Genomic DNA, 25,188 nt, shown 5'->3' on the forward strand with positions numbered 1-25,188 from the left:
AATCTTCTCTACAAATTGAAACGTCAACTGACAGCTTTACCCTCGAGTTTTTAAAAGAGAAGAAGCTACTACTTCTAGAGATAGGTTCAGGTTGTCAATAATTATAGTATTTTAAAAAATGTACATTAGAAACCAAAATTGTGAATGAAAAGTGAAAAGAAATAGAAAATGCAGGTAAGTAAAAACTCCACTTTCGTCTAAACATTTTAACTTGGCTTTGTATATTGATAATTTTATATAAACCGTCATAAATCGATAGGGCAATAATGACAATGTGGTTTCCAGGCTTCTCAAAAGACTGTTGATCTGAAACCAAGAGAATTTTACCAAATTATTAGCAAATCTGTGATATAATGATCACCAATAATTCCAGTATAGTAACAAACATTATTGAGGAATATTATAATTAAAATGAACAATCAAGAAGATCACTCATCAAAGGATACCTCTTGGAGTATCACACCACCAAATGTACCACAATATGGTGAATACTGCTATAGTCAGTGGAATTATGCTTCTTGGAGTGCAACCAATCCACCTTCACTACCATACCCTCCAAGTAATGTGTACCCCTCTAATGTTAATTTGAATTATTATCCCAATTACTGGTAAGTAACAGAAGTTTAAATTTTACAGTATAAAGGTAATTAATGTTGGGTTGTAATCAGCAGCAGAGTAATAACTTGAAACATTTTATTTTATGATAAAAGAAAATTAAATTAGACAGCCTGAAAAATTACACAACTTCAAACAACACTAACTTGTGCCATTAACAGACCTTTACCTTTTACAAACTAAACATAATTTTAACTTGTCTTATTTAAGATTAGTTATAACAAATTCTAACAATTAAAATCATATTATTGGCATTTTCTAGTGTTCCTAATCCATATCAATTTACTGTTCCACCACCAAACTTTTTTAACAGAGGACTAAGTGCGCATTCCATGGATTTACCTCCAAGTTGTATGGAAGGAGAAAGTGTACCAAAATTAGGGCAGAATGAAGAAAAATTTTACAACAAATATGAAAGGCAAAGTGGTAGCATAAAAGTAAGTTTATCACATAATGTTGTTCTAGATTAGACATTCCCTGTAAGCTCCTTAGTATATAAAATTGCACTTTGGAGCAAAAATATAATTTTTGAAAGGTTGTAACTTTTTTTATTTGAACTATTAATTTCACTAAACCGTCATTATACTACTAATAATACTACAAACTCTCTCTAGCTCTAATTTGACCTAAAAAAAATGTTTTGTGTAAAATCCCTCATTTTGTAAATTTCAGCCTTCAAGGTCTCCATCAGTTTCTGGATCTGCTTGCTACTCAGGTGGATCTGCCAGAAGTATCAAGAGTGAAAGTAGAAGAAGAAGTAGAAGCAACTCACGGAGTAGTTATAGAAGCACTGATAGAGGTTACAGAAGTCCTTCTAGAAGATATAATAGAAACTCTAGTAATAGAAATAGAAGCAGAAGCCCAAAGAGTAGCCATTCCAGTTACAAAAGCTCTACTAAGGAATGGTTTAAGAGTGAGAGAGAAAGAGAGTTGGATAATCTGAGTGAAAGAGATGCAATTTTAAAGCGCTGGAAGAACAACTATTGCAACACTCAGCAAAAAATCAGTGAGCGGTTAGAAGAGTATGTAAAAAGAAATGAAGATATAATAGCTGCGGAAAAGAAGATTTGGACACGGTCTACACCCTCAGAACTCTATTATAAAAGAGAGGAAAGTAATTTCAACATACTTAATGGAACTGAAAGTTTAATTGATATGTGTAACACTTTTGAGGATGTCCTGGTTAATAAGGCGACCAAAGTTAGAATGTCTAAACCAAAATATGAACCGCCACCTAGGAAAACACATCAACGCATGTGCAAACACAAAACAGAGATTAGCAGTTCGGATTCGGACTCATCGGACGATAGTTTTTCGGAAGACGAGGCCGACTATTGCATGGAAGAATTGCAGCGTAAACAGAAACATCCCGATCGATTAGATTCAGAAATGTGGTACAACGATTCGGGTGAAATGAACGACGGACCTCTATGTAAATGTTCGTACAAGTCCAGAAAATCGGGCATTAGACATGGAATTTATCCGGGTGAAACTCCAGTACCAAAGTGTTCAATTTATAGCAATAACGCTGATAAACTTTACCATTACAGGATAATAATATCACCACCCACAAATTTCTTGATTAAAGCCCCCACGATTATTCAGCACGACGAGCACGAGTACATTTTCGAAGGTTTTTCAATTCTATCTCACGCACCTTTACCCAATTTGCCTCCGTGTAAAGTCATCAGGTTCAACATAGAGTACACCATACTCTACTATGAGGAAAAGTTTCCGGAACACTTTAGCGTCGCGGAACTGGACTTGTTCTCCACATTTCTATTCAAAGAACTGCTAGAACTAGTGGATCTGGACATTGTGACTCCTTTAAACAGCAACCATTGCCCACAATTCCATTTTATGCCTCGCTTTGTGCGGGAACTGCCGGGAGACGGTAAAGAAGTGCTGTGCATGCAGCAGGTCGTTAAATATTTGCTGGAGAGTTCGGTGCCTCTAATTCAACGCGACGAATTAGAGTGCATGGTCAAAATGTCTCAATATGAATGGCAAAATTTTGCAGATGAGTTGAAAGGTATGATTGTGACTTACCCGGGAAAGAAACCTTGTTCTGTACGGGTGGATCAGTTGGATCGTAATATTGATTTGCAGAAAGAAGGTGATTATAAATTTCCGGAAATTGTACATTTTGGAATTCGACCTCCTCAACTTAGTTATGCGGGTAAGAATAATCAACTATTTTTGTAGGTGTAATACACACTGTAATGAGATTGTATTTTGATGAATGTTTTAATCTACTAGTACTTACTAGGTGTATTTTATTTGGTTTTGTGGTACTTTGTCTTAAGACTACACTGGCGTTGCACTGATATACGCAATGTGACTGTCATTCTATAATAATTGTTGAGCTGAAGACTTTTATCAGAAAATATTTATAAACATTTTCTATTTTATCTTCCTGTTTTTGCAACGACAGTATTACTACTCCATTCTATAACATTAGTTAAATCTGTTGAATAAGCATTTTTATTATTTAAGTCCAGTGCTATAATAAATAATTGTATTTTTGGTAATTTTAGGTAATCCGGAATATCAAAAAGCCTGGCGGGAATACGTTAAGTTTCGGCATCTGATTGCTAACATGTCCAAGCCCAGTTTTGACGACAAACGCAAATTGGAGGCCAAAGAGAACAAACTGCAGGAAATGAGGACTCAAGGTCAGATGAAACGGGACGTCACCGTAGCAGTTTCGGCTGAAGGATTTTATAGAACTGGTATGTTTAAGTCTTAATGCACAAACGGAAATCTGGACAATAATTATTGAAAGCAGGGAGCACCAGGCGAACTTCGTAACGATGTAGGAAATAGAAAAGTCATAGAAATAGACAAGAAAGAAACTTTCCACTAATTGTTGGTACTCTCTAAGTTATTTTCTATCACATTCTGCTGACACAACATTGACTAATTTCTAGTAATAAATCTAGGGCTTTTACTTGTTTCGTCGTATTCAGGGTTAATGACAAGTATCAATGACAATAATTTGAATAGTTTTACGTTTTTTACTTTCTTTCTCAGTAATTAATCGTAGATTTCAAAGTTTGCATTATAAAATAGTCCGTTTTGTTGCCATTATTGTTGTTGGTTTTATTTATTATAGTTCTGACTGTTCAGTTTTAAGTTTCTTATTTTCGTGTTGGACCATTAATATTTTTCAGTTCCTTGCAAACATTCTACCAATTTTGATGAATTTTGTGGAGGAAGTAGGATGGGATGTGTTGATGGATCCCAAATAGCCATAACACAACCATTCCATAATGAACAGCTTACACCTCAAAAACAATTTAATTAATAACTCAAAAACAAAGAAAGGGGGATGCAAACACAATCAATTGGTCCTCAACCCAACCTTATTGACACAATGTTGACACAAACATTCGAATTTTAGAAGACGACGGTTTGCAAGCCCCTGGTCTGTTTAGTTATGCGTTTTAATAAAATATCTTCAGTTTTCTAGTTGACTTCTAAGTTGTTATTTCTAGGAATCATGTGCGATATAGTACAACACGCGATGCTTATGCCGGTACTGGTGTGTCATTTGAGGTTCCACAATTCCCTGAACCTGCTCGAGCAGTCCTTGGGTTACAAATTCCACAATCGCGCTTTGCTCCAATTGGCCCTGACCCACCCGTCGTACAGAGAAAATTTTGGCACAAATCCAGATCATGCGCGTAACAGTTTGACTAATTGCGGAATCAGACAGCCGGAATACGGTGACCGTAGAATCCATTACATGAACACCCGGAAAAGAGGTTTAAAAAAAATCGTCTTATTCAAAAAAACAATCATTGCACCTTTAATTGTTGCAGGTATAAATACTTTGATCAACATCATGTCTCGTTTCGGTAAACAAGAAGAAACCGAATCAAATATCACACACAATGAACGGTTGGAGTTTCTTGGGGATGCGGTAGTTGAATTCCTATCCTCCATTCACTTGTTTTTCTCTTTTCCTGAGTTGGAAGAAGGAGGCTTAGCCACTTACAGGTAATAATTGCACATTTGGTAATTAACTCAAAACGAACGGAGTAATCTGTTTTAGAGCTGCCATAGTTCAAAACCAGCACTTGGCACTGTTAGCCAGGGTGTTGCAGCTTGATCAATTCATGCTGTACGCCCACGGTTCCGATCTGTGTCACGATCTGGAGCTGAAACACGCCATGGCCAATTGTTTCGAAGCTTTAATGGGCGCTTTGTTTCTGGATGGAGGGATCGATGTGGCCGATCGGGTATTTTCTAATACGTTATTCAGAAATGAACCCGATCTGCTTAAGGTGAGTTTCTAACCATGTTACACGGTGACCGAGACTGTCACGAAATGGCTGAGCTTTTCACCGAAAAGCATGAGTAACATTGAATAAATGTAGCAATGTACGCGTGCGTTTCCATTAAAGCCAACCATGTATACGTCACTATAATATACCAAATATGCGGGTGGGTTTAGGTTCAGAAAGGTCAATCAGTTTCAGAAATTTTCATATTTTTAGTTTAGTTGAGAATTATTTTCGGCAAAGACTAAAGATTTAGTCTAAAGAACGTTTAACACTGCTTAGGACCTTATAACGCTTAATTACCACAATAAAATCAAAAGTTTGGTTAATTTGATCACTTTCGTAACAAGACAACAATTCGATATTTTTAGGTTTGGGTAAACTTACCGCCGCACCCATTACAAGAACAAGAACCAACCGGAGATCGTCATTGGATACAAAAATTCGACATTTTGAATAAACTGACCGAATTCGAGAAGAGCATCAACGTGGAGTTCAATCACATTCGTTTGCTGGCCAGAGCTTTTACGGATCGCAGTGTCGGCTATACGAATTTAACTATGGGCTCGAATCAACGTTTGGAATTTTTGGGCGATACTGTTCTGCAATTGATCGCCTCTGAGTATCTGTACCGGTTTTTTCCTGAACATCACGAAGGTCATTTGTCCGTAAGTATTGCAGAGTACTGCCTTCTTATCATTAGTTAATTACTACTAAATATGGTCTTGTACTTCTGATTTAGTTGCTGAGAAGTTCACTAGTCAATAATCGAACTCAAGCTGTAGTTTGTGATGATTTGGGCATGGCCCAATATGCGCTTTACAGCAATCCTAAGCCGGAGCTGAAAACTAAAGATCGGGCCGACCTTTTAGAAGCTTTTGTTGGAGCTTTATACGTTGATCAGGTGGGTAATTGTAAATTTTTGTTAGAATAAATTGTAATGTGATTTTATAGGGTATGGAACACTGCGAAGTGTTTTGCCAGGTTACTTTGTTTCCGCGTTTGCAAGATTTCATTATGAATCAAGACTGGAATGATCCAAAATCTAAGCTGCAACAGTGCTGTCTGACTTTAAGAACTATGGACGGGGGTGAACCTGATATACCAGTTTACAAGTGAGATTCAGATTAAAAATTTCTGGATTTAAAATGTTTTTCTGCGAATTTTTAGGGTGATTGAATGCAAAGGACCAACCAACACTAGAGTTTACACTGTGGCCGTGTACTTCAGAGGTAAAAGATTAGCCAGCGCTATGGGTCACAGTATACAGCAAGCGGAAATGAATGCGGCGAAAAAAGCTTTAGAAATATCTCAAGGTAATCTCTACGATCCCCACATTATAATAACCATTTCAATGCGTTGTGTTTTCAGATCTTTTTCCTCAATTAGACCATCAAAAACGGGTTATAGTTAAAAGTATGAAACGTCAAAGGAAAAACAAACATTCCAAAAACTCTCATTACGACCGTGACACTAAATCACCGGAAAGTTATTCCCGGAGGCGTTTCAAGTCTGAAAGTCCGGAACCAAAAAAAGAAAAGCATAAACGAAAGGATAGCAAATCGGAAAAGAAATCTAAGTAAGCTATTTTTATAATTTTTTAAATATTCTCTCATTTGAGTTGTCAAAAAATGATTTTAAATTATTCTGAAACCTATTTTCAGATGTTCATATAAGGACTCCGCAGATCGCGGATCATCACGTAGCGATAGCGATAAAGGTGTTTCAGATACTTCAGTGTCTGAAAGGAAAAGCTTTAAAAAGTCCGACAGCTTATTAAGTCAGGGATCGGCTACATTTAAAACGGATTTTAGCCAATTAGTTGGAAGAGGGGACACACTATTCGAATCTTGCACTAGCGCTTTAGAAAAACATGGTAAAAACAGCGAAATTTAGCTAATAACGTTGGATAATTCAAGTCATTATGATAAATTCTAGGTGATAGCTATAATGATTTCTTTACACAGTTTATTAACCATGGTATTATAGGAGAGCTTACTTTCACAATTAAAATGAACTATTAGGAAGTAGTAATTATTAGCGTAATAATAAAATATACACGTACTTTTTTAATTATTTACTAGTTAGCAACTAAATGGAAATTAATTGTGTAATTTGGAATTAATGGAGTTTATATAACTTTTTATTTTGACTTTTTTTTTTTGTTAGAGAAAGCATTATTTATGATTTTATTTTTTGGAGTTATTGTTCCAGTGTATTGTTGAGTGAAAATGGGAATTGATAATCACCTAGTGACAAACCTATAATATTGCAAAAAATTTGGTTATTTAAGCACTAATTCAAACTTCTAGTAATTTAAATATATGTAATTGTGGAACAATGTATGTAATTGGGTAATAAAATGTAAGGATAATTATTATTGATGTAGGTTTGATGTTATTAACCTTTCTCATAGACTAATAAATTTTGCTGAATTGGTTGGACCTCCCTGAAGCTACATTTATACCATATTTCCAAGACTCAAGATTAGATCTAACAATGGAATTTTATGTTGTTTTGTGAGTTCCACTTGGAGAATGCAATAAGATGCAGAAAATTCAACTTTTTTCAAAATGTATTCTAAAGAAGAGATTCAGGTACTTCAAGATCCTAAAGTGGTTCATTCGCTACTACAAAACCGATTATCAGTTTTGTTGTATAACCAGGAATAGTTTTATTAACAAAGCAGAAATCTTGACACATGGTGAATGCAATAAAAAATTTGTGTATTATTTTTTATTAAATTTCGTTCTATTAATGGTAATGGTAGGTGTGGATGGTGACAGATGTACTGTGACCTGATTAGATCTATTGTACCCCATCTCCTTCTGCTATCTCAAGGTTTCCCTGTTCATAGCAGCCCCTCAAGATTTAGTTGAATTTGAGTGGGTCTGTTCAAGGTATTTCTTCCACAGCCAGCTGGTATAATCCCAGTGTGTTTAAGCATAACACTCCAGCAAGATGTGGTGGGGTGTTTCTGGTTCTTCTCCGCAGAACCTGCAGGTATTGTCCTCTTCTAGGCCTAGCTTCATTAGGTGTTTTTTGAGTCGACATTGACCCGTTAGAAACCCTGTTAATGCCTTGAGACTAATTTTACTGAGGTTAATCAGTGTCTCCGATCTTGCTCTGTTAAAATTGCCGAAGAGATCTTTGGTCTGCCTCTGCTCTCAGGTTCTATTATTAGTCAATTATTCAACGCTTACAACAAACAACAATGTCATCTTCGGGGCGCGGTGCCAATTTAATAGAACTGTAATTTTATTTTTTTTTTAATATGTAAAACGCCGAAATTTAGTAAAATATTGAAACGTGATTTAAACCTGTTTATTCACTCGAATAATTGTTCTTTTCGTGAATAAAAAATGGTTTAAGTCTCCTGTTGTATAAAAAACTATTATTTGCGAGTATTGCAATCACAGTATTTTGAACAGAAGTTATTATGACAATTTTTTTTTAATAATATGAAAAATTAATAAACACTATATCATTTATTATTACCATACTTTATTGAACATTTTCAACACAAATAAACTTTGAAATAAAAAAAGAACGGCTAAAACTAAAAATACATTTTTTAACTTAATAGTTTTAAAAACGACTCATGCATGTTTAAAATGACATATAACTGATATAAGTAATATTCTACACAACCGTAACGATTTAGATTTTTTTCGATGTGCGTATACCTAAACCCTTTACCAAAAAATACAGCGCCGACATTTATTTGTATTATTACAGTTATTAACAAGTTTGAGCAAGTTGTTATTTCTGATTACAATAATTTGCAACACACGCATTGAAAAACGAGAATTAAACGATGATAAATGTATTTCTTGTGATTTTCTCAGACTTACAATAACCTTTATTATCTAAACCTAAAAGGTCAAAGGCAACAGTCTAAATATTATATTCGGTTTTAATAAGAACAACGCACTAGAAGAACATCTCGCACACTCTACTGGTTTTGTAGGCAGGAAAAATCTTACAACTATACTTTTGTTGGAAAAAACTATATTATTTTTTATCGCTGCTGTTTGATTTGTTTTTTTCGTCACTGTCCTCGTCACTAAAGTCTTCGTCGTGAGTGTGCGTCACGGTTTGAGGAGTTTCAGGCCGGATATGAGGAATTTGACTTTGAGATCTCTCCAAAACCTAAAACAAAATCGCCATTGAGGCTTCTTGTATAAACGCGTTAAAAATTTGCCCGCCATAAAAAGACACGGAAAAAAGACAAATATAAAATGTGGAATCCTACCAATCCAGGTTCATGATGAAAAGTCTCCAAAACAATAAAACGTACTAAGTCCCGTTCAGGCTCCTGAAATAAAATAGGTTTGTGAACTAACTATATTATTTGATGATGTAATATGGAAAGACAATCTGCAAAAAAAAAATTAAACAAACGCTCAGTTCAAGCAAATAACTGCCATAACACTTTTGTACTAAAATTAATAAAACTCACTCTGGTTTGACGTTTTTCCTCTTCTAAATCGTCCGATTCGGGTACTACTTCGGCGGCAAAATGTTGTTCGTGACCCACAGTAGATTCGTGCGGTAACAACATTGCCGGAGCCCGAAACATGTACGAAAATGGATAATAAAGCAAGTTCAAATGGGTGGCGGCGTACAAATCAGCGTACCTCACAACCTACAGAATTACATATTTTAAATTCAGTGAGAAATAAAAGTTTAAAAAACGTACTTGAGAAGCGAAAAACGTTTGCCTAGATCCAGATCGAAATAAGCTGCCCATCATACCGTAGGACATGTCCATTTTATGGGTCACATCTCTGATTGCGCTACGCAATTTGGAAATGTCCGGTTTCTCTTTTGTGCTACTGTCCAAGTTTCTTTAAAAAGTCAGTAAAACGAATTTAGTAATCAACTTTTAGGTGTAACTAGCTGTCTTACTTGTACATTTCACCTAATTTTACATCTAAATTCTGTAATTCATTAAATAATTGACACTTATCAGTCCACACGTGCAATTCCTTCATCAGTTCAGGCACGATTAGGAACGTCCTCCACCCTCTAATTTTTTTGCTTTTTAAAATATCACCAAAAATGTGGTCACCCACGTACAAAACATCCTTTCCTGAAACATTTCAATTTTTAATCGTTAATAGTTTGATTTCACACATCATTTGTACCTTTAGCCCCAATAAATTTGGTAAAAACATCACAAGACCCTCCAGAATAAACGTGGTCTTTTTGAAACGGCCCCGTATGTATTCCGAGCCTTAACGCTCCTGTGCTGGTGTCCACTTGCCTTAAAATCGTACCCTCGGCGAAAAACAACGGTTTACAGGCGTCCACCACCACAATATCGAAGTAGGTTTGCCAACTTCGATGCGGTTCCTCAGGCTGGCGATAAAATCAACTTTACAAGAGTTACAATAAAGCAGAAACCAAACTCACTTTGGCCCCATGAGGAAAATCAAACAAGTAGGTCATAATTTTATTGGTGAAATTGTAGTCGCTGTTAGTGAGAAGGAAGGTTTTGGCCCCGCTCTCTCTCAGTCTTGCCAAAAAAGTGGGCAATCTTTCGTCTTTTTTTACGTACTTTTCCAAATTTTCGATGGTACGCTGCTTTAATTCACCCCGCAAATGTACAAAGTCCACAGCGTTTCGTATATCCTGAAAAAAGATAGTTAGGAAGGAAATTATGACCATATACAGAGGTGTAGAAATTTCAAAATTATACATCAAATCAATTATAATCATGTTACTTGATATTTTTTGTGATTGATCAATAACAAGCTGCTTTTTTTTGACCAATCACACTGTGAAAGATGTCCCATTTGTTTTAGCAGACTGTCACAAAGTTCTTCAGTCCATTGACTTGTAACGCTTCTCTCTTTACCACTGAGTTCCTATGAATAATTTTGAAATTTCCCTACCTGTATAACAATTATTTATTTGTTGCTTCTGACACTGCGAACAAATCAAGTAATTTGTTAGCCATTTAGGTATCATTGCCATGTAAAACATGAATTATGTATATCACTGAGGTGAGTTATGGTGTTCATATTTTATTTCGGTGCAAATTGTTAATTGTGTGGTAGTGAGTAGTTTTTTTTTTAAAGTTTATTGTCTTAATTTTTGTATAAGCATTATGGCCTACAATAGTCGAAATTTATTCCGCCATAATGTTTAGCAAAACTTGAAAATATTGCAACACTGACCTTGAACTAATATTAATCAAGCATCTATATAAATTACTCATTACAAATTGATTTCAAGCTTGAATAAAAACAAATCCATGCTTAATTAGTTGCTAATCCTAAGCATTATTTAAAAGTGTGAATTAGTACCTTACCTGAAAAATAGATTGGTAAGACATTAAAAGTTCGCCACATATCACCCCTGTGTCGGTTTTGGAGTAATTTGGTGAGTTAGTAAAGAAGTCTATGAGGCAAGCCAGTAAGTAAGTTTCGGGTAGATTGAACAATGTATTGAGCACGTAAACCCTTGACTCGTCTAGGGTGATAAATTTGTTAGGGTAGAGTTCGTAAATTCGCGAGCTAAAAATAGAAAATTAGTTCACACTGAAAAAAAACAAAAATACCACGTACTGTTTTAAAAATTCGAATCCATGAACGGCTACCAAAATGTTACCGTAAGCGTCGATTTTCAGTAAATTTCCATAAAGAGTGTCAAACCATAAACCTCTAAAAAGTCAGATTTAAAACTTCCTCAAAATACCTAATCAAAATCAGTAGATACCTTACAGCAAATGTGGGATCATACTCAAACTCTAAAATCTCTTGAGGATATCCAATAGACACCATATGTTTTTTTACCAGGTCAAAACCCAACTTTTCGTAATGGGGTGATTTATACTCTAAAACCAGCCACATACAATTTTATAACACCCAGAGGGTTAAAACTTACCAGCAAGGGTATAGTCCATGTCAAATCCATAGAATTTAATATTTTCCAAGTGAAGACTTCTGTTAACAAAAATTCTGGAAAAAAATTACAAAGAGTAATACAAGGGAAAGGATATTAGTGGCAGAGAGAGTTGTAAAAAAATTCCTATCAACTATCAATTAGATTTGTGTTCAAATTTTCGATAAAAAATAGGTCAATAGTTCTTGTGTAACACTAAGTTCGTTTTCAAACCTGTTCCAAACTGTTATTAAATATGCTAATTACCACACAAAGTAGAGATGCGCTCTACTGTACTTTTTAAGCATAAAGAACTACTTTTTACTTTCAACTGTTTACAACGAGAATTTTTGCTTACTGAAACGAACGTAAACAATTTTAGAAGGATAATCCTTGTATTTAACCACGTTTCTGGGTAAACTAAACCAAACAAAGCAAGATGAGAGTGAAATCAGCTGTTAAAGCACAAACAGTGCTACTCAACTAAACTTACTCATTTTGTGGTACATCCCTAGGTTCCAAGGGAAGACAACCGTTTTCATCCAAAAAGCGCATCGTCACTTAACAAAACACAAAGAAAACACCTTGACAATGTTCTTTTAATTAAAAGTTAAATACATCCGCGCCACTACACTGATAAATATGTCTTATTTAAACTTCCGTCACGTTCAGATCAAATGTTTATACGTACAGAGACAGGAATCTAGACTGGTGAGTACACATTAAAAAACGACAACGCACTTGGGTCATGTAATTTACGCTCCAACTATATTATTGTGTGTAATCAAACGTCCGCATCGACGCCAACTGCTATAATGAAATGCATTGAATGAATGAAGTGGAAAAGAGAGTGGTTTGGACTCTAAAATTTATTATCATGATGGGGTCCACTATATTGTGCAAACGTTTAAGCTAGTAGGATAATTTAATTTAAATTTGTCACTCCATTATTACTGGCTTATCTTTTAAACAAATAAGTTTATCACAGAGTGTTTAATTTAGCAAGCATTAAGGGGATTCAATAAGCAAAAACTTTTCATTGATTGAGACACCCTGTATGAAGATATGATTTGTTCCTAATTACCTACCCACATTACAGTAGATAGCAGCTGGCTGCTGATAAGTTTGTTAATAATCAGGAGACAGGTCACAAATCAACCGAATATCAGACAAAAATCCTTTGAGATTATAGGAACTCTCAAACTATAATACATCATGATAAACCTGGAAAGTACCTGTATAAATAACTTTCAGATAATTCAACCTACACCATATTTTAATTAAAGTACACTCTAAATAATGCCACACCTACACAGTTAATTGAACACTGTGTACCTATATTATTCAACTTTAGTAACTAGGACACATTACAAATTTTTACTTTGTAAAAAATTCCAAATCCTAGAACGTAATTAATGTGTCTGGAGTTGGTCCAAAAATTGATCCGCCTATAGGGTGACTGTGATTTTTACTACATCTGACCTATTTTAGGAACTACATGGCTTGAGTAGACTAAGTTGGGTGAATGTGTCTATTTTATGCAAATTAGTACTTTGTGGTCATCCATTCTTTATATGGCATAGCTAGATTAGCCAGGACTATTAAAAACCTAATTAATCACTTTATTAATGTGTGGTTTTATATTTTAATTGGTTTCTAATAGGTGTTGTAAAGATAACTTTAAATATCATAAATCAAGTCAGCAATTAAAGTTTTTACCAGATGGGGGTCTTGGACCTCTAATAGTGAATCTTTGAAATACTTTCATACCTTTGTTGAGCAATTCTGGAAGATTCATGACCATCATTAAAGTACTCCATGTCAACAGCACTATAGGCCCTGCTCCTCATAGTGTCAGTGCTTGAAGTATTTAACACTTCCAAGTTGGGAAAAACCCCCATAATACTTTTTAAACTTTCCTTCATCTTGTTTCTATCACTATTTCTTGACAAACACTGAATAACAAGCTACCTGACCTTTATATTTAGACCTAATCAGTTCACACATACAATCCAATATCTAATAAATATTTTGTCAAATTCAGGAGATTGTATGGTTTAGGTTTGAATGGTAAAGCTTTTGGACTTTGTATCTGTAGAAATGTAGATTTAACATTTATAGTTGTTTTTACTCAGTTATCCACTAATGTTTTTCCTCTCATTAGGGGGTCAAAGTATTGCAACAGATCCCTTCTCACATAAACAATACTTACAACATTTACCGTAGTGTTTAGTGTAAAACAAATCTTAAACAACATAAGATAAGACTGAAGTTTATTTTAAACACTCCTACCTAACTACTATCTAAAAATTGAATTTACCTTTGAGTAGTTTTCCTGTACCATTTTCTTCCAATTGCATCTCGTGTATCGGTATTTCCAGACATGGTAAAGATTGCTTTAAAACTGGAGAAAAACTAGGTCCACAGGCAAGGATAAATTTATTTTAAAAATAAACTGGAAAAGCCAAGAATAGAACTTGAATCACATACCACCACAACCTTCAAGACTAAAAAAATGTACCGCATAAATAAGAAAGTTTCTTTATTGCTTTATTTAGAGTGTGACTGACTAGTTAAGTAGTCAATGCGAGTTTGTTTCTACAAATGACTGGTTTAGTAGTGAATTTGAATTTCTAAAAAAATTCCTTAAAACTTTTTTAGAGAGCAAAACAAACAAGGAATTTATGACATTGACAGATACGAATAGGCAACCTGCAGAACACACTTACTTAATAAAAAAAGAAGAATTAGGTTAGTACAAGTAAAAGTTTTTGTTTTTATGGTTTGTTTGAGCCAAACAGATGTTTTGTTTTGCACAGGATTTTGTTTGAATGGGATAATTTTTCTGCACAATGAAAAACAGCGATTCTGAAGAAGACACCGACGATGTCTACTTATTAGCGGAGCAGAAAATAAAATTTGGAGAAGATCTCAAAAGGTACATTGATGGACATGGAGATATTGATGGTTTACCAAAACTCAGTAGAAAAATCAACCAGGAACTAAAGTTTTTACGAAAGGTACTGTTTATAGCGTTAACTACTCAAAATAATTGTAAACTGGCCTAAACTATCCAATACTTTTGAATGAATCTTAAAGACAATGTTCCTTTTGAGTATGTTGGTGTTTTTGGTTGTCTGGTCTGTTGAAAACTATTTTGAGTGTTACTTGGCTTCTCTTATATAGAAAGACCTACAGCACAGTCCTCAGACCAAATTGTCCAAATAAAGGTTCTTTATAACCTTTTTGAAATACCATATTCTATAGTCCAATAAACTATAATTGAATTCAACTGTTGACCTCATAATTTTGTTACAGGTGTACAAAAATAAAAACTTAAAAAAAGAACATTTACAATGTTCAAACTTGACCCACTTTTCTGCATTAGTGGACACATTAAAAACGGTGGAAAACTGTCATAGTGTCAATAGAATTTTCAATTTAGAAGATAGGAAAATAACAGTGGATATCATCTGTGATAGTGGCCTCACTTGGATTAAAGTGGTGGCACGTAATCCCAAATCCTTGAGTCAAGTTTATATGGGTAATGCTAGTTATGGTGTTCGGAGTATTGTGGATCAAGCTGATGAATATTTGGAATGTGCCAAACTGCATCCATGCCTATTTCAAACCCCAAAGGTGTAAATTCAACTTAAACTGAACTTTTCTTGTAAAACATTATGAAACACATTGTAGATAGTATTTGTTTTTACCAATGGAATTGGTATTAATTTAGCCAGCAGGCTGGAAAAACAAGGAATAATTGTTCAAGGGAACCGTATAGATTCTTATGACATATCTGTAGAAAGTGACTCTGATAGTGAAACTGAAAGCTCAGACTTAGAAATTGTAACTTCACCTAGTCACCATCCACAACTAGAGTTAACCACCCAACACATAGATAAAATTAAAAAAATTAATTTGGATGTTTCTGCCATGCTGGCTTACTGTTGTTCAGTGGCTAATGGAAGCGCTTATATTTACGATTTTGATGTTCCCGTTTTGAAACAGCAAGCAGAATGGGAACGGCAACGACCTGTAAAACCCATATTGGATCAGTTTTTTGAGGGTATGTTGCGTTGATTTAACAACCTTTTTGACTTAAAATTACTCAAAACTTAGGTAGAACTCTGTACTGTTGCCAAACTGCCAAAGAAAGTTTTGACAACATTGTAAAAACAGTGGGAGGCCCTACTGAAAAAATTCGGGCCCTTGAATTTATGAAAAGAGTTAGGGTGTTGCCGGATAATGCCACGTTCAAGGATACGGCCGAAGATACGGAAAATAGCGACATTTTTAATCAGGTTCAGTTGACCTGCGATAAATCCCTTACTGTGGGAGGAAAAATTCGTCAAAGGTCTTTGACAATTTTTATGTTTGGCGATCGCATACATGCTATAACAGTAACGAGCAATGATGGATTTGTTAGAGCGGCAAGGCAACAGGTATGAAATAGATTTAGGTGAAAACTACAAGTGTGGAAAATTAACTGTTTCAGAATATCAACTTTGTGGTGTTTGTTCACGAGTCGCGCGCCTTAACAGAACAAAAGGAAATATTGAAAGCCAAACCACTTCACAGGAATTGTTGATGTTTATTATAGCTAAATTGTTTTCTCATAAATTAGAGTGATTATATGGAGTTTTAGTTATTTTCAATGCTAGTTTTTCTGGCCCATATTGGGTATAAAGTAGCAAATGTCAGATAACCAGTATGGCCTGGTTGTTGTGCAGGTGGTACTGCAGTTACAGTTTTCTGCACTTCCTTGTCTTTTTTTTCGGAATTTTCCACTTTAGATGTCTTCAAAAATTCTAAGTCTAATATGGGTATATGTTTTGTTTGAACATTATACTGGGTTTGCAGGATTTCCATGGTTTCTATTTCATTAAACCCTAATTTACTTAGTTCCAGGCAAGTTTTCTGGACTTGCTCTATGCAAGGTGAAAAAGAGCAAATTCTTCCTGAAAAATTTCAAACCATAACACTAAGTCTTAAGTTAATTGAAAGTGTACTAACCACCGTAAGTCTTTAAAGCTTTAACTGCATGTGGCACTGCTGTCCATGGATGAGGTAAGTCTAAGAACACTGCATCAGCTTTACCAGTTAAATCTTCACCAAAACCATTTTCACAAACGTCTCTATGCCTTACTGTGACATATTCTCCTAAAAATCAAACTTTATAACACACTTAAATGATCATTACTGATATTTTTTACCTAAACCATGCTCCTCAAACTCTACTTGAGCTGTGGTACTCCTCACTTGATGAAAATCAAAGGTGTACAAGTGTCCATGTGGTTTAACAGCCCTAATTAATGCATGTGACAGCGAACCACTACCCGTGCCACTCTCAAGCACTACACTACCAGGACATATTTCCAACTGTAGCAAAATCATGCTGATGTCTGGGGTATAAATAATTTGGGTCCTATGAGGTAAGGTTACAGTCCAAAGTTCCGGTGTCGGTTGCAAAATATAGCCCCAACCTTTACTAAGCGATATTTTCGTTCCATATGATTGTCCTATGAGTTCTCCGCATTTAAGGGCTCCGAACGGAGTTTGAAAGGTGTTGTCCACTTCCGTACCTTTCTTGTTCAGTATTTTGGCTTGCGCCTTCACGTTATAAATTTGCGTTATAGTTAAGTATAGGACGACAGTGTCGCCTTCCTTTATTATTGTCTGGTAATTGTTAAAACTCATTTTTTACTTTACACAAAGTTTTTTTTTTTGCTCTGTTTAATGGCGTTACCAACTAGGGTATTCTGCCAGCTCGATACGAAAGAGGCTCAGATAGTCGGGCTTGTGCCCCTGAGCCCCAGATAGCTACTAAAAGTTCTAAAAAATCGCTTAAAGGCACGATCCGAGCAAAAGATGTAGTCCTTCCTCGTGGAAACTATAACCGTCACTGTCACATCCACGTGGTCTTCTCCTAGGTTTTCACCCTTTCCGCCCTTTGGAAGTGCACCGCACAAGACAATTCCCCGTAGACTTTTAGGAATCGACTTTTCCACCCAGAGCTCCCACCATCTCCACTCGACCGGCTGCGGAGTTCGGTCGTCAACTTCAAATTTCTCAGAACACCGTTTCAAGAAACGTGGTTTCTTAGCGACACAAAATGGCGCCCACGAAACAGACGTGCGGTACGTTTCAAGTTGAAAATCGAACTGTTACACAAAGTTGTTGGTTAAACTGCGTGTTTATCAACAAATACTTTAACCTTACATTTAACGTCAACGGCTCACTCAACTGTCACTGTCGTTCACGTGCTTGCATAACTTTTATGGTCAGTTCGATTTTCAACTTGAAACGTACCGCACGTCTGTTTCGTGGGCGCCATTTTGTGTCGCTAAGAAACCACGTTTCTTGAAACGGTGTTCTGAGAAATTTGAAGTTGACGACCGAACTCCGTAGCCGGTCGAGTGGAGATGGTGGGAGCTCTGGGTGGAAAAGTCGATTCCTAAAAGTCTACGGGGAATTGTCTTGTGCGGTGCACTTCCAAAGGGCGGAAAGGGTGAAAACCTAGGAGAAGACCACGTGGATGTGACAGTGACGGTTATAGTTTCCACGAGGAAGGACTACATCTTTTGCTCGGATCGTGCCTTTAAGCGATTATTTAGAACTTTTAGTAGCTATCTGGGGCTCAGGGGCACAAGCCCGACTATCTGAGCCTCTTTCGTATCGAGCTGGCAGAATACCCTAGTTGGTAACGCCATTAAACAGAGCAAAAAAAAAAAAACTTTTATGGTTTGTGATTGGTCAAGATGAAAACTTTTTTTTTTACCAATCACAGGCATTGTACTGTGGACAGTGGTTTTTGGCCATTGTTTATTGTTTTGACATCATTCTAACAGCTAATTTTGACACATAACAGGGTTTTTTTGTTTGGTTAGAGTGAGGTTAGTGCATTTTTCAATTTTATTTTGGGAATAATTCATTAATTTTTAAAAAATTTGTTATGTTAGTCCGGTAAATTTTAAATTTAATCTAAAAAATGTCGGATACTGAGGAGGAGAAAGTGTTTGAAGTCGATGTGGCCAAAAACGGTCGGGCGGGTTGCAAGAAGTGTAAACAAAAATGCTTGCAAGGTGAACTTAGGATTGCTAAAATCGTTCCAAATCCGTTTGCGGATGGTAAAATGAAAAACTGGCATCACGTGGATTGCTTGTTTGATATCTTCAAAAAACAGCGGGCCACCACAAAACGCATTGAAACTGTGGATGATCTGGCTGGTTTTGATTCTCTGTCTAGTGATCTTAAGCAAGTCATAAATGATAAAATTGATCAGGCGAATCAATTGGCTGGTATTACCCCTAAAACCCCCACCAAGGTTAAAAAAAATAAAGCTAAATTAAAACCTGCTAAACAAATTGACTTGATCCCAAACCTAGACAATTTATTTGAGACATTTCAATGTATTGTGGAGAAAGTGGCCAAATATCCTAGTTATCTTGAGAAAACAGGCATAATTAAGATATTTTTTAAGAACGGCGCTGATGGTACAACTTTTAAGGGTGACATAGAGATTTGGTGCAGGTTGTTGTTACCTGGCAGTGTAAAAAGAATTTACAACTTACAAAATAAACAGCTTGTTAAACTTTTCAGTAAAATATTTGTAGAGGATCAGGATGAAATGTTGGAACACTTAGAACAGGGTTAGTTGCATGCAAAGCTGGACTTTTTTTGAATATTCAAAACTGGTTTTTAAGGTGATGTCAGTGCCACCATTAGTCATTTTTATACTAAAAGCTGCAAGTTTAACCCTGTTCCCCAGGAATCTACTGTAACCATACAGGAGATTGATAAGTTTTTAGAACGTCTAGCAAAACTTACAAAAGAGGATGAGCAAATCAGCCACTTTGAAAGCATTTTAAAGTTTTTAACTGCTGATGATTTAAAAACACTGATTAGATTAATTAAGCACGATTTAAGAATGGGGGCAGGGCCAAAACATATTTTAGAAGGCATACATCCTGATGCTTATAATGTTTATCAGGCTTCTAAAGATTTAGATGGTGTAGTAGAAAGGTAAGTTGGTTATTTTTATTAATTATGTCTTAGGTATATAAAATTGTTTGGATTTGTTAATTACTTTTCAATTTTTGGCTCTAACATCAGTTTCTAAATTAAATAACCAATGGTTGTTGTAGATGTTTTAGAAATCGCACTGTCCAAAGTGCAGAAATTAAACTATTAACACCAGTTTTTCCAATGTTGGCTGAAGCTTGTAAGTCCGTAGAATACGCCATGAAAAAATGTCCAAATGGAATGTTTTCTGAGATTAAATATGATGGAGAAAGGTCTTTTTTTTAACATTTTTGATTCAATAATATTCAAGGCGGTTGCAGGGTACAAGTACACAAACAAGGAAACGAATTTAAATACTATTCCAGAGCACTTAAACCTGTTATGCCTCATAAAGTGGCGCATTTTAAAGATTATATTCCTAAAGCTTTCCCACACGCCAAAGATTTGATACTGGATACGGAAATTTTAATGATGGACACTAAAACAGAAAAACCTTTACCTTTTGGTACTCTGGGTGTGCACAAAAAAGCTCAGTTTCAGGATGCTACAGTGTGTTTGTTTGTCTTTGATTGTTTGTACTATAACGGGGAAAGTTTGTTGGGTAAGCCTTTGTGTGAGAGAAAGCAAATTTTAAACCAGAACATGACGGAAGTGCCCAATCATATTGTTTTTTCTGAGATGCGCGAAATTGATGAACCAAAGGTCCTAGCAGAGATGATTGCTAAGGTTTTGAAGTTAGGTGTGTGTGATATTGTTATATTATAGGTCTGTTCCCAGAAGCAATCCCTGATTGGTTTCCAACTCAGAAACAGTAAATGTCAATTGGTTGAATGCTCACGTGACTATGACTTGTGACCAATAGATGTAGCTATTTCTCTGATTACTAGTTGGAGATTCTCTCTGTGGACAGACCTTATATGGGCATGTGATCAAATGGTGATTTTAGGGCTTGAGGGACTAGTGATTAAGGATAAAATGAGTAAATACGAGCCAGGGAAACGGCACTGGCTTAAAGTGAAAAAAGACTATTTGTTTGGTGGCGCTATGGCCGATAGTGCCGATTTAGTTGTTCTTGGAGCTTGGTACGGTACTGGACAAAAAGGAGGAATGATGTCCGTTTTTTTAATGGGATGTTACAATGAAAAAACCAAGCGGTTTTGTACTGTAACCAAAGTTCATACTGGTATTTTCAGTAGTATTTTCTTAGTATTTTCAGTAGTATTATTTCAGTAGTATTTTCACTAACCAAATACTAAAAATCCTTGAGTAATTCCCAGCATGTTCTTATCAAATCATTTAGAATAAAAAAATCCTGACGGGCCTAAAAGTTGGGATCATTTCAGTGCTTTTACTAACAAATTGAGGTATTTTTATATAAAAAGTAAGTGATTACCATCCAAACAGGTCACGACGATAAAACGTTAGAAAGATTGCAGAAGGAATTGAAAATGGAAAAAATCAGTGGTGATCCGAACAAAGTCCCCGATTGGTTGAATTGCACCAGAACAATGGTGCCGGATTTTGTAGCAATCGATCCAAAACAACAGCCTGTTTGGGAAATCACCGGAGCCGAATTCACTCAACAACACGACGTTCATACTGCCGCTGGAATTTCAATCAGGTTTTAGACACTTTCTTATTCCCTATCTCATTCTCTAAAGATTTTTGGGGTAGATTTCCCAGGGTGACTAAAATTAGAACGGACAAAACTTGGGAAACAGCAACCAGTCTGAAAGAATTGAAAGTTTTATTTAAAAACTCCAAAGAGAACACTGATGTCAGTTTATTGTTAAAGCAGTACAAGGCTGAGTTAAATGACTCTGGTGATGAAACAACTACCAGTGTAGATTCGCCGAAAAAACGCAAAATTCATGATGATGGAGACACTTCATCTGAACCGAAGAAAATCAGAAAGAAAAATGATCGCACTAAAGAGAAAAACATGGAAGATTTCCTGCGAAAAACTGATTCTCTGCGGGTACAAGTAAAAAACCCTTTACCTGATTTGTTTAAGGGTATTATGTCTTTATTTGCAACATCTGAACCAACACAGGCTGAAAGGTATTTGAATCCATTGATTGTAACATTGATTGGGAAAGTGGTTTCTTTTTTACAGGTATTTTATTGCGTATGGCGGAACCACAGTAAAACCCAAAAACTGCCAGCAAGCCAGTTATATTTTTCACGACAGTGACGTGATTACACATACTGCCAAACATTGGCCTAACACCTGTCATCACGTGCACTGTAATTGGATCGTGGATTCGATCAATAAAATGGCTTTGCAGCCGATTGAAACTTACTGCGTTACTTGGGCTCATTCCATTAACCCTAAAGATGAATTGGTGTACAGAAACACTGTTGGCAGTTAAATTTACGGTGATTTAGTTTTTTCTTGTGTGTTTAATATCAAATTCTTGTTTACCACGTTATTATTATCAACGACTAATTAATTAATAAAACTAAAAATGTACTCGAAAAGATAATGATTTGATGTTCGATTTGTTACCTACGTAACCCTAATAAGAATAAGTTTTGCTAAAAATATGTAGGATACGACTTGCGCTGCTAGATAGGCAACCATGGTTACATAAACATGAATAAAGTGTTGCCTACTAATATGGCTGTTATCTGTCAAATTACCTCTTTGCTTGAAGCGTTATCTACTACTGACATTGACAAGTACCCAGTTATGCAAAATGTCTAAAATCTAATCAAAACAACAAGCATAATAAAATATACAAAATTGTACTTCTTTTTATAATTTTCCATGTAAATATAACGTTAATGGAATGGACATTATGGATGATTACCTGAAAATAAATTCGAGAGACTTTCCCAACATTTGTAGGGTTTGCTTAATATCCGGCGATTTAAAGCCCCTGATAGACACCAGTTTGTCCTTAATATTTAAAGCAATTAGTGATATAGAGGTAATTATTTGATATAAATTGTATCTAGCAGTAAGTACAGCATTAATGCATGTACTGCAGTTTACAGTAAGCAAGAGACAGATTCAGTCAAAAGTGGTTTTAAACAAATCATAAATTGTTCACCAACATGCTTTGAGTTTTTACTGCTCTTAATAAAGTCTTAATTTTATTAGATTGTACCAAATGATGTTCTTCCAACCAATGTGTGTATAACCTGTTCAAACTATTTGCAAGAAATAAGAAGGTTTGCAGACAAATGTAAAGCCAACAATGCTGTGCTTAGATTAGTACTGGAAGCCGAAGAAAAAGAGTCAAAACTAAATGTTTTGAATGATGATATTAAACAGCTCCAATATGGAATTAATTGCGATGAAGTTAGTAATGATTTTTTCTTTGATAATGACAGCTCCTTTGAAGATACTGCAAGCTTTATATGTACCAAGGAGGATTCAGGTAATTTATTTTATGTATTGAAATTTTATTGGCTGAAGTTAGATTGCACTCCACAATCCTTTTTTGCTCGCTTTTTTGTGATGTCATGAGGTTGGTCAAATTAATCAATCTGTGTAATATTTAAAAAAATATGTCACCAAAAAAAAAGTCACATATTTTTATTTTATCAATGACAGGGGATCAGACAAGTGATCCAGAAGAAGAAGAAGAAACAACCTCCCTACGAAAACGACGTGTTAAAAAACGTCTAAACTATAAAAAAACACAAAAATCCAATTCAAGAAGAAAGCGCAGACTGAAAGTGGAAGTAGACACTGAAGAGGATGATGATGATCCCTCCAATAGTGAGATTCCTGTTTGTAAAGCGTGTGGCGGTACTTTTACCAGTAAGTCCAAATTGTGTTCCCATTACAAAGAAAATATGAGTTGCAGACCTAAAACTTTTACATTGTACCAATGTGAAATATGCTCTAAAGGTTTCTGTTTAAAAATAAAAAATTCGGGTTTTTTATTCATGAAACTTGTAGAATTTTCCACTATAAGACGACGTAACGAACACATGAATATCCACACGGGTGAAACTCCGTATATTTGTAATTATTGCGGCAAAGGATTTCAGTTGTATCCCGCACATTTCAAGCATGTGTACAGGCACCGATTAGCTTTAGGTGAAGTTGAGCTAAAACCAGGCTACATTGAAAACCGCGTTAGGTGAGCAATTTTAAGGTTTTTATGTCATTTAGGTTGACATAAGGTTTTTATAGATTGAATTTAAAGTGTGAGTTATGCCCTAAAGTGTTTGCCAGCCGATCAGGCTTTGCCAATCATCAGTTAATCCATCAGGGAATTAAGGTTCAGTACAAAAAAAGGCCAAAAAAAGATGAAGGACCTAAACTGAAAAACTACTTATGTAATTATTGTGCTAAAAGTTTTCGAACTAAAATACAACTAGACGGGCATATACGAGGCCATACAGGTTCATATGACACTTTGAACTATTTCATGAAATAATGCAATTTTTACTGTTAGGTGAGCGACCCTTTCAATGTTCATTTTGCCATAAGTTTTTCAAAACCAAAGCCGCCCTCAAGACGCACGAAATGAACCATCTGGGGACCACGCCTCAAAGATTTAAATGCGAAACATGTAATAAACCCTTCTCACTGAAAGCCCACTATGAAGTTCACAAAAGAACGCATACGGGAGAAAAACCGTTTTCCTGTCACTTTTGCGGAAAATGTTTCAATTACAGAGGAACCTGGCGGGTAAGTTAATTTTACCGTTTTAGGTTCTGTAACGCAAAACTGTTTTTTCTTTAGATTCACCTACGAATACATACCGGTGAAACGCCGTACGCGTGTCCTGTTTGCGAGAATCGCTATCACGATAAAAGTAGCTTGAACAAACACCAGAAAAAGAAAAATCACGTGGGAGAGGCTGTGAAACAGGAAAAACTCATTTTGTAGACGAGACATTGTGATAGTTACGACTTATTTATTTTTATGTGATCTCAAAATATCGAATCGATAACTTATTTTAAGTCTTAAATTTGACCGAAAGTTATAATGTAGATCTGTCAAGGTAGTAAAGTTAGTAGAACGGAAAATTAAAACTTATTGGCAAAAGTAACAAAGTATACACGCAGCATTTGTGTATTTCTTAAGCCCTGACATTTTTTTGTTTAACCACGTTGCCAAATTGTATACAAAATGTTATTTTCTACATTTTCTAGAATTATGAAATCAATATTTGAGTGAACTTTATTTTCAAAATAGTAGTTAATCTTTTTTAAGTAAATTGTAAGGTGTGAGTGTGTTTTAACTTAAGTGGTGATTATTGATATTATTTATTAATAAGATATTATGTGTAAATAGTTGTCATCAAACTGGTGACATTTTTATTTAATTGGTGTATATCCTGCTGATTAATATACACATTACAAGAGTGCTAAAACATTTGGTTTTTCATTATTATACCCTTAAAAA

The 25,188-nt window shown here is 35.4% G+C and overlaps 6 protein-coding genes across 11 annotated transcripts; 4 read left to right on the top strand and 2 right to left on the bottom strand.

The window, feature by feature from the left end:
- Nucleotides 1-35: 35 nt before the first annotated feature.
- Nucleotides 36-7,282, top strand: drosha (ribonuclease 3 drosha). The gene is made up of 15 exons (XM_081981341.1): nucleotides 36-174; nucleotides 286-608; nucleotides 878-1,052; nucleotides 1,288-2,794; nucleotides 3,153-3,347; nucleotides 4,113-4,382; nucleotides 4,440-4,617; nucleotides 4,673-4,904; nucleotides 5,273-5,569; nucleotides 5,644-5,805; nucleotides 5,856-6,016; nucleotides 6,072-6,217; nucleotides 6,273-6,480; nucleotides 6,566-6,777; nucleotides 6,840-7,282. The coding sequence occupies exons 2-15, from the start codon at nucleotides 412-414 to the stop codon at nucleotides 6,923-6,925; spliced, it is 4,026 nt and encodes a 1,341-aa protein (XP_081837467.1). The 5' UTR covers nucleotides 36-174; nucleotides 286-411; the 3' UTR covers nucleotides 6,926-7,282.
- A 1,103-nt stretch (nucleotides 7,283-8,385) lies between these two features.
- On the bottom strand, nucleotides 8,386-14,288 carry Nt5b (5' nucleotidase B). Of its 4 annotated transcripts, none has more exons than XM_081981351.1 (12): nucleotides 14,113-14,288; nucleotides 11,796-11,869; nucleotides 11,628-11,745; nucleotides 11,477-11,572; nucleotides 11,221-11,425; nucleotides 10,320-10,538; nucleotides 10,052-10,265; nucleotides 9,813-9,996; nucleotides 9,604-9,751; nucleotides 9,364-9,549; nucleotides 9,157-9,219; nucleotides 8,386-9,053 (listed from the first exon to the last, which is right to left on the bottom strand). In XM_081981351.1, the coding sequence occupies exons 1-12, from the start codon at nucleotides 14,175-14,177 to the stop codon at nucleotides 8,916-8,918; spliced, it is 1,710 nt and encodes a 569-aa protein (XP_081837477.1). In that variant the 5' UTR covers nucleotides 14,178-14,288; the 3' UTR covers nucleotides 8,386-8,915. The 4 variants fall into 4 exon arrangements, with proteins under 4 accessions (XP_081837477.1, XP_081837474.1, XP_081837478.1 ...); XM_081981348.1 differs by lacking the exon at nucleotides 14,113-14,288 and adding an exon at nucleotides 13,563-13,805; XM_081981352.1 differs by lacking the exon at nucleotides 14,113-14,288 and adding an exon at nucleotides 12,286-12,594.
- A 123-nt stretch (nucleotides 14,289-14,411) lies between these two features.
- LOC145730256 (UPF0415 protein C7orf25 homolog) lies at nucleotides 14,412-16,450 on the top strand. 2 transcript variants are annotated; one of them, XM_081981367.1, is made up of 6 exons: nucleotides 14,412-14,543; nucleotides 14,612-14,812; nucleotides 15,111-15,431; nucleotides 15,489-15,861; nucleotides 15,915-16,237; nucleotides 16,291-16,450. In XM_081981367.1, exons 2-6 carry the CDS (start codon nucleotides 14,645-14,647, stop codon nucleotides 16,381-16,383), a joined length of 1,278 nt encoding a protein of 425 aa, XP_081837493.1. In that variant the 5' UTR covers nucleotides 14,412-14,543; nucleotides 14,612-14,644; the 3' UTR covers nucleotides 16,384-16,450. The 2 variants fall into 2 exon arrangements, with proteins under 2 accessions (XP_081837493.1, XP_081837492.1); XM_081981366.1 differs by lacking the exon at nucleotides 14,412-14,543 and having other exon boundaries at nucleotides 14,562-14,812.
- On the bottom strand, nucleotides 16,367-18,054 carry Trmt61 (tRNA methyltransferase 61). The gene is made up of 4 exons (XM_081981371.1): nucleotides 17,958-18,054; nucleotides 17,009-17,498; nucleotides 16,809-16,955; nucleotides 16,367-16,753 (listed from the first exon to the last, which is right to left on the bottom strand). The coding sequence occupies exons 2-4, from the start codon at nucleotides 17,490-17,492 to the stop codon at nucleotides 16,437-16,439; spliced, it is 948 nt and encodes a 315-aa protein (XP_081837497.1). The 5' UTR covers nucleotides 17,493-17,498; nucleotides 17,958-18,054; the 3' UTR covers nucleotides 16,367-16,436.
- An 8-nt stretch (nucleotides 18,055-18,062) lies between these two features.
- On the top strand, nucleotides 18,063-22,303 carry DNAlig3 (DNA ligase 3). Its single transcript, XM_081981346.1, has 8 exons — nucleotides 18,063-19,444; nucleotides 19,499-19,817; nucleotides 19,940-20,089; nucleotides 20,138-20,556; nucleotides 20,764-21,000; nucleotides 21,222-21,438; nucleotides 21,492-21,878; nucleotides 21,934-22,303. The coding sequence occupies exons 1-8, from the start codon at nucleotides 18,784-18,786 to the stop codon at nucleotides 22,187-22,189; spliced, it is 2,646 nt and encodes an 881-aa protein (XP_081837472.1). The 5' UTR covers nucleotides 18,063-18,783; the 3' UTR covers nucleotides 22,190-22,303.
- On the top strand, nucleotides 22,061-25,158 carry LOC145730249 (uncharacterized). 2 transcript variants are annotated; one of them, XM_081981357.1, is made up of 7 exons: nucleotides 22,061-22,196; nucleotides 22,924-23,203; nucleotides 23,380-23,679; nucleotides 23,731-23,914; nucleotides 23,968-24,179; nucleotides 24,233-24,468; nucleotides 24,523-25,158. In XM_081981357.1, exons 1-7 carry the CDS (start codon nucleotides 22,155-22,157, stop codon nucleotides 24,667-24,669), a joined length of 1,401 nt encoding a protein of 466 aa, XP_081837483.1. In that variant the 5' UTR covers nucleotides 22,061-22,154; the 3' UTR covers nucleotides 24,670-25,158. The 2 variants fall into 2 exon arrangements, with proteins under 2 accessions (XP_081837483.1, XP_081837482.1); XM_081981356.1 differs by lacking the exon at nucleotides 22,061-22,196 and adding an exon at nucleotides 22,493-22,750.
- The last annotated feature ends 30 nt before the right edge of the window (nucleotides 25,159-25,188 follow it).

This window comes from Ips typographus, linkage group LG6 (assembly GCF_016097725.1).
Source record: "Ips typographus isolate SLU linkage group LG6, UJ_Ityp_2.0, whole genome shotgun sequence".
In the NCBI taxonomy this organism is placed as follows: Eukaryota; Metazoa; Arthropoda; class Insecta; order Coleoptera; family Curculionidae; genus Ips; species Ips typographus.

Coding starts and splice junctions, on each gene's coding strand:
- Trmt61 (XM_081981371.1), bottom strand. CDS start 17,492: ATGAGTTTTAACAATTACCAGACAATAATAAAGGAAGGCGACACTGTC. Junction 16,956..17,008: donor GTTTGAGGAGCATGGTTTAG/GTAAAAAATATC, acceptor TTTGATTTTTAG/GAGAATATGTCACAGTAAGG. Junction 16,754..16,808: donor AGCTTTAAAGACTTACGGTG/GTTAGTACACTT, acceptor GAAATTTTTCAG/GAAGAATTTGCTCTTTTTCA.
- drosha (XM_081981341.1), top strand. CDS start 412: ATGAACAATCAAGAAGATCACTCATCAAAGGATACCTCTTGGAGTATC. Junction 1,053..1,287: donor GGCAAAGTGGTAGCATAAAA/GTAAGTTTATCA, acceptor TGTAAATTTCAG/CCTTCAAGGTCTCCATCAGT. Junction 6,778..6,839: donor TAGCGCTTTAGAAAAACATG/GTAAAAACAGCG, acceptor GATAAATTCTAG/GTGATAGCTATAATGATTTC.
- LOC145730256 (XM_081981367.1), top strand. CDS start 14,645: ATGAAAAACAGCGATTCTGAAGAAGACACCGACGATGTCTACTTATTA. Junction 15,432..15,488: donor GCCTATTTCAAACCCCAAAG/GTGTAAATTCAA, acceptor AACACATTGTAG/ATAGTATTTGTTTTTACCAA. Junction 16,238..16,290: donor TTAGAGCGGCAAGGCAACAG/GTATGAAATAGA, acceptor TAACTGTTTCAG/AATATCAACTTTGTGGTGTT.
- LOC145730249 (XM_081981356.1), top strand. CDS start 22,610: ATGGACATTATGGATGATTACCTGAAAATAAATTCGAGAGACTTTCCC. Junction 23,204..23,379: donor ATGTACCAAGGAGGATTCAG/GTAATTTATTTT, acceptor TATCAATGACAG/GGGATCAGACAAGTGATCCA. Junction 24,180..24,232: donor GCATATACGAGGCCATACAG/GTTCATATGACA, acceptor TTTTACTGTTAG/GTGAGCGACCCTTTCAATGT.
- Nt5b (XM_081981348.1), bottom strand. CDS start 13,717: ATGAAGGAAAGTTTAAAAAGTATTATGGGGGTTTTTCCCAACTTGGAA. Junction 11,746..11,795: donor CATGGACTATACCCTTGCTG/GTAAGTTTTAAC, acceptor GGCTGGTTTTAG/AGTATAAATCACCCCATTAC. Junction 9,997..10,051: donor CAAATTTATTGGGGCTAAAG/GTACAAATGATG, acceptor GAAATGTTTCAG/GAAAGGATGTTTTGTACGTG.
- DNAlig3 (XM_081981346.1), top strand. CDS start 18,784: ATGTCGGATACTGAGGAGGAGAAAGTGTTTGAAGTCGATGTGGCCAAA. Junction 19,445..19,498: donor GTTGGAACACTTAGAACAGG/GTTAGTTGCATG, acceptor CTGGTTTTTAAG/GTGATGTCAGTGCCACCATT. Junction 21,001..21,221: donor TGTAACCAAAGTTCATACTG/GTATTTTCAGTA, acceptor CCATCCAAACAG/GTCACGACGATAAAACGTTA.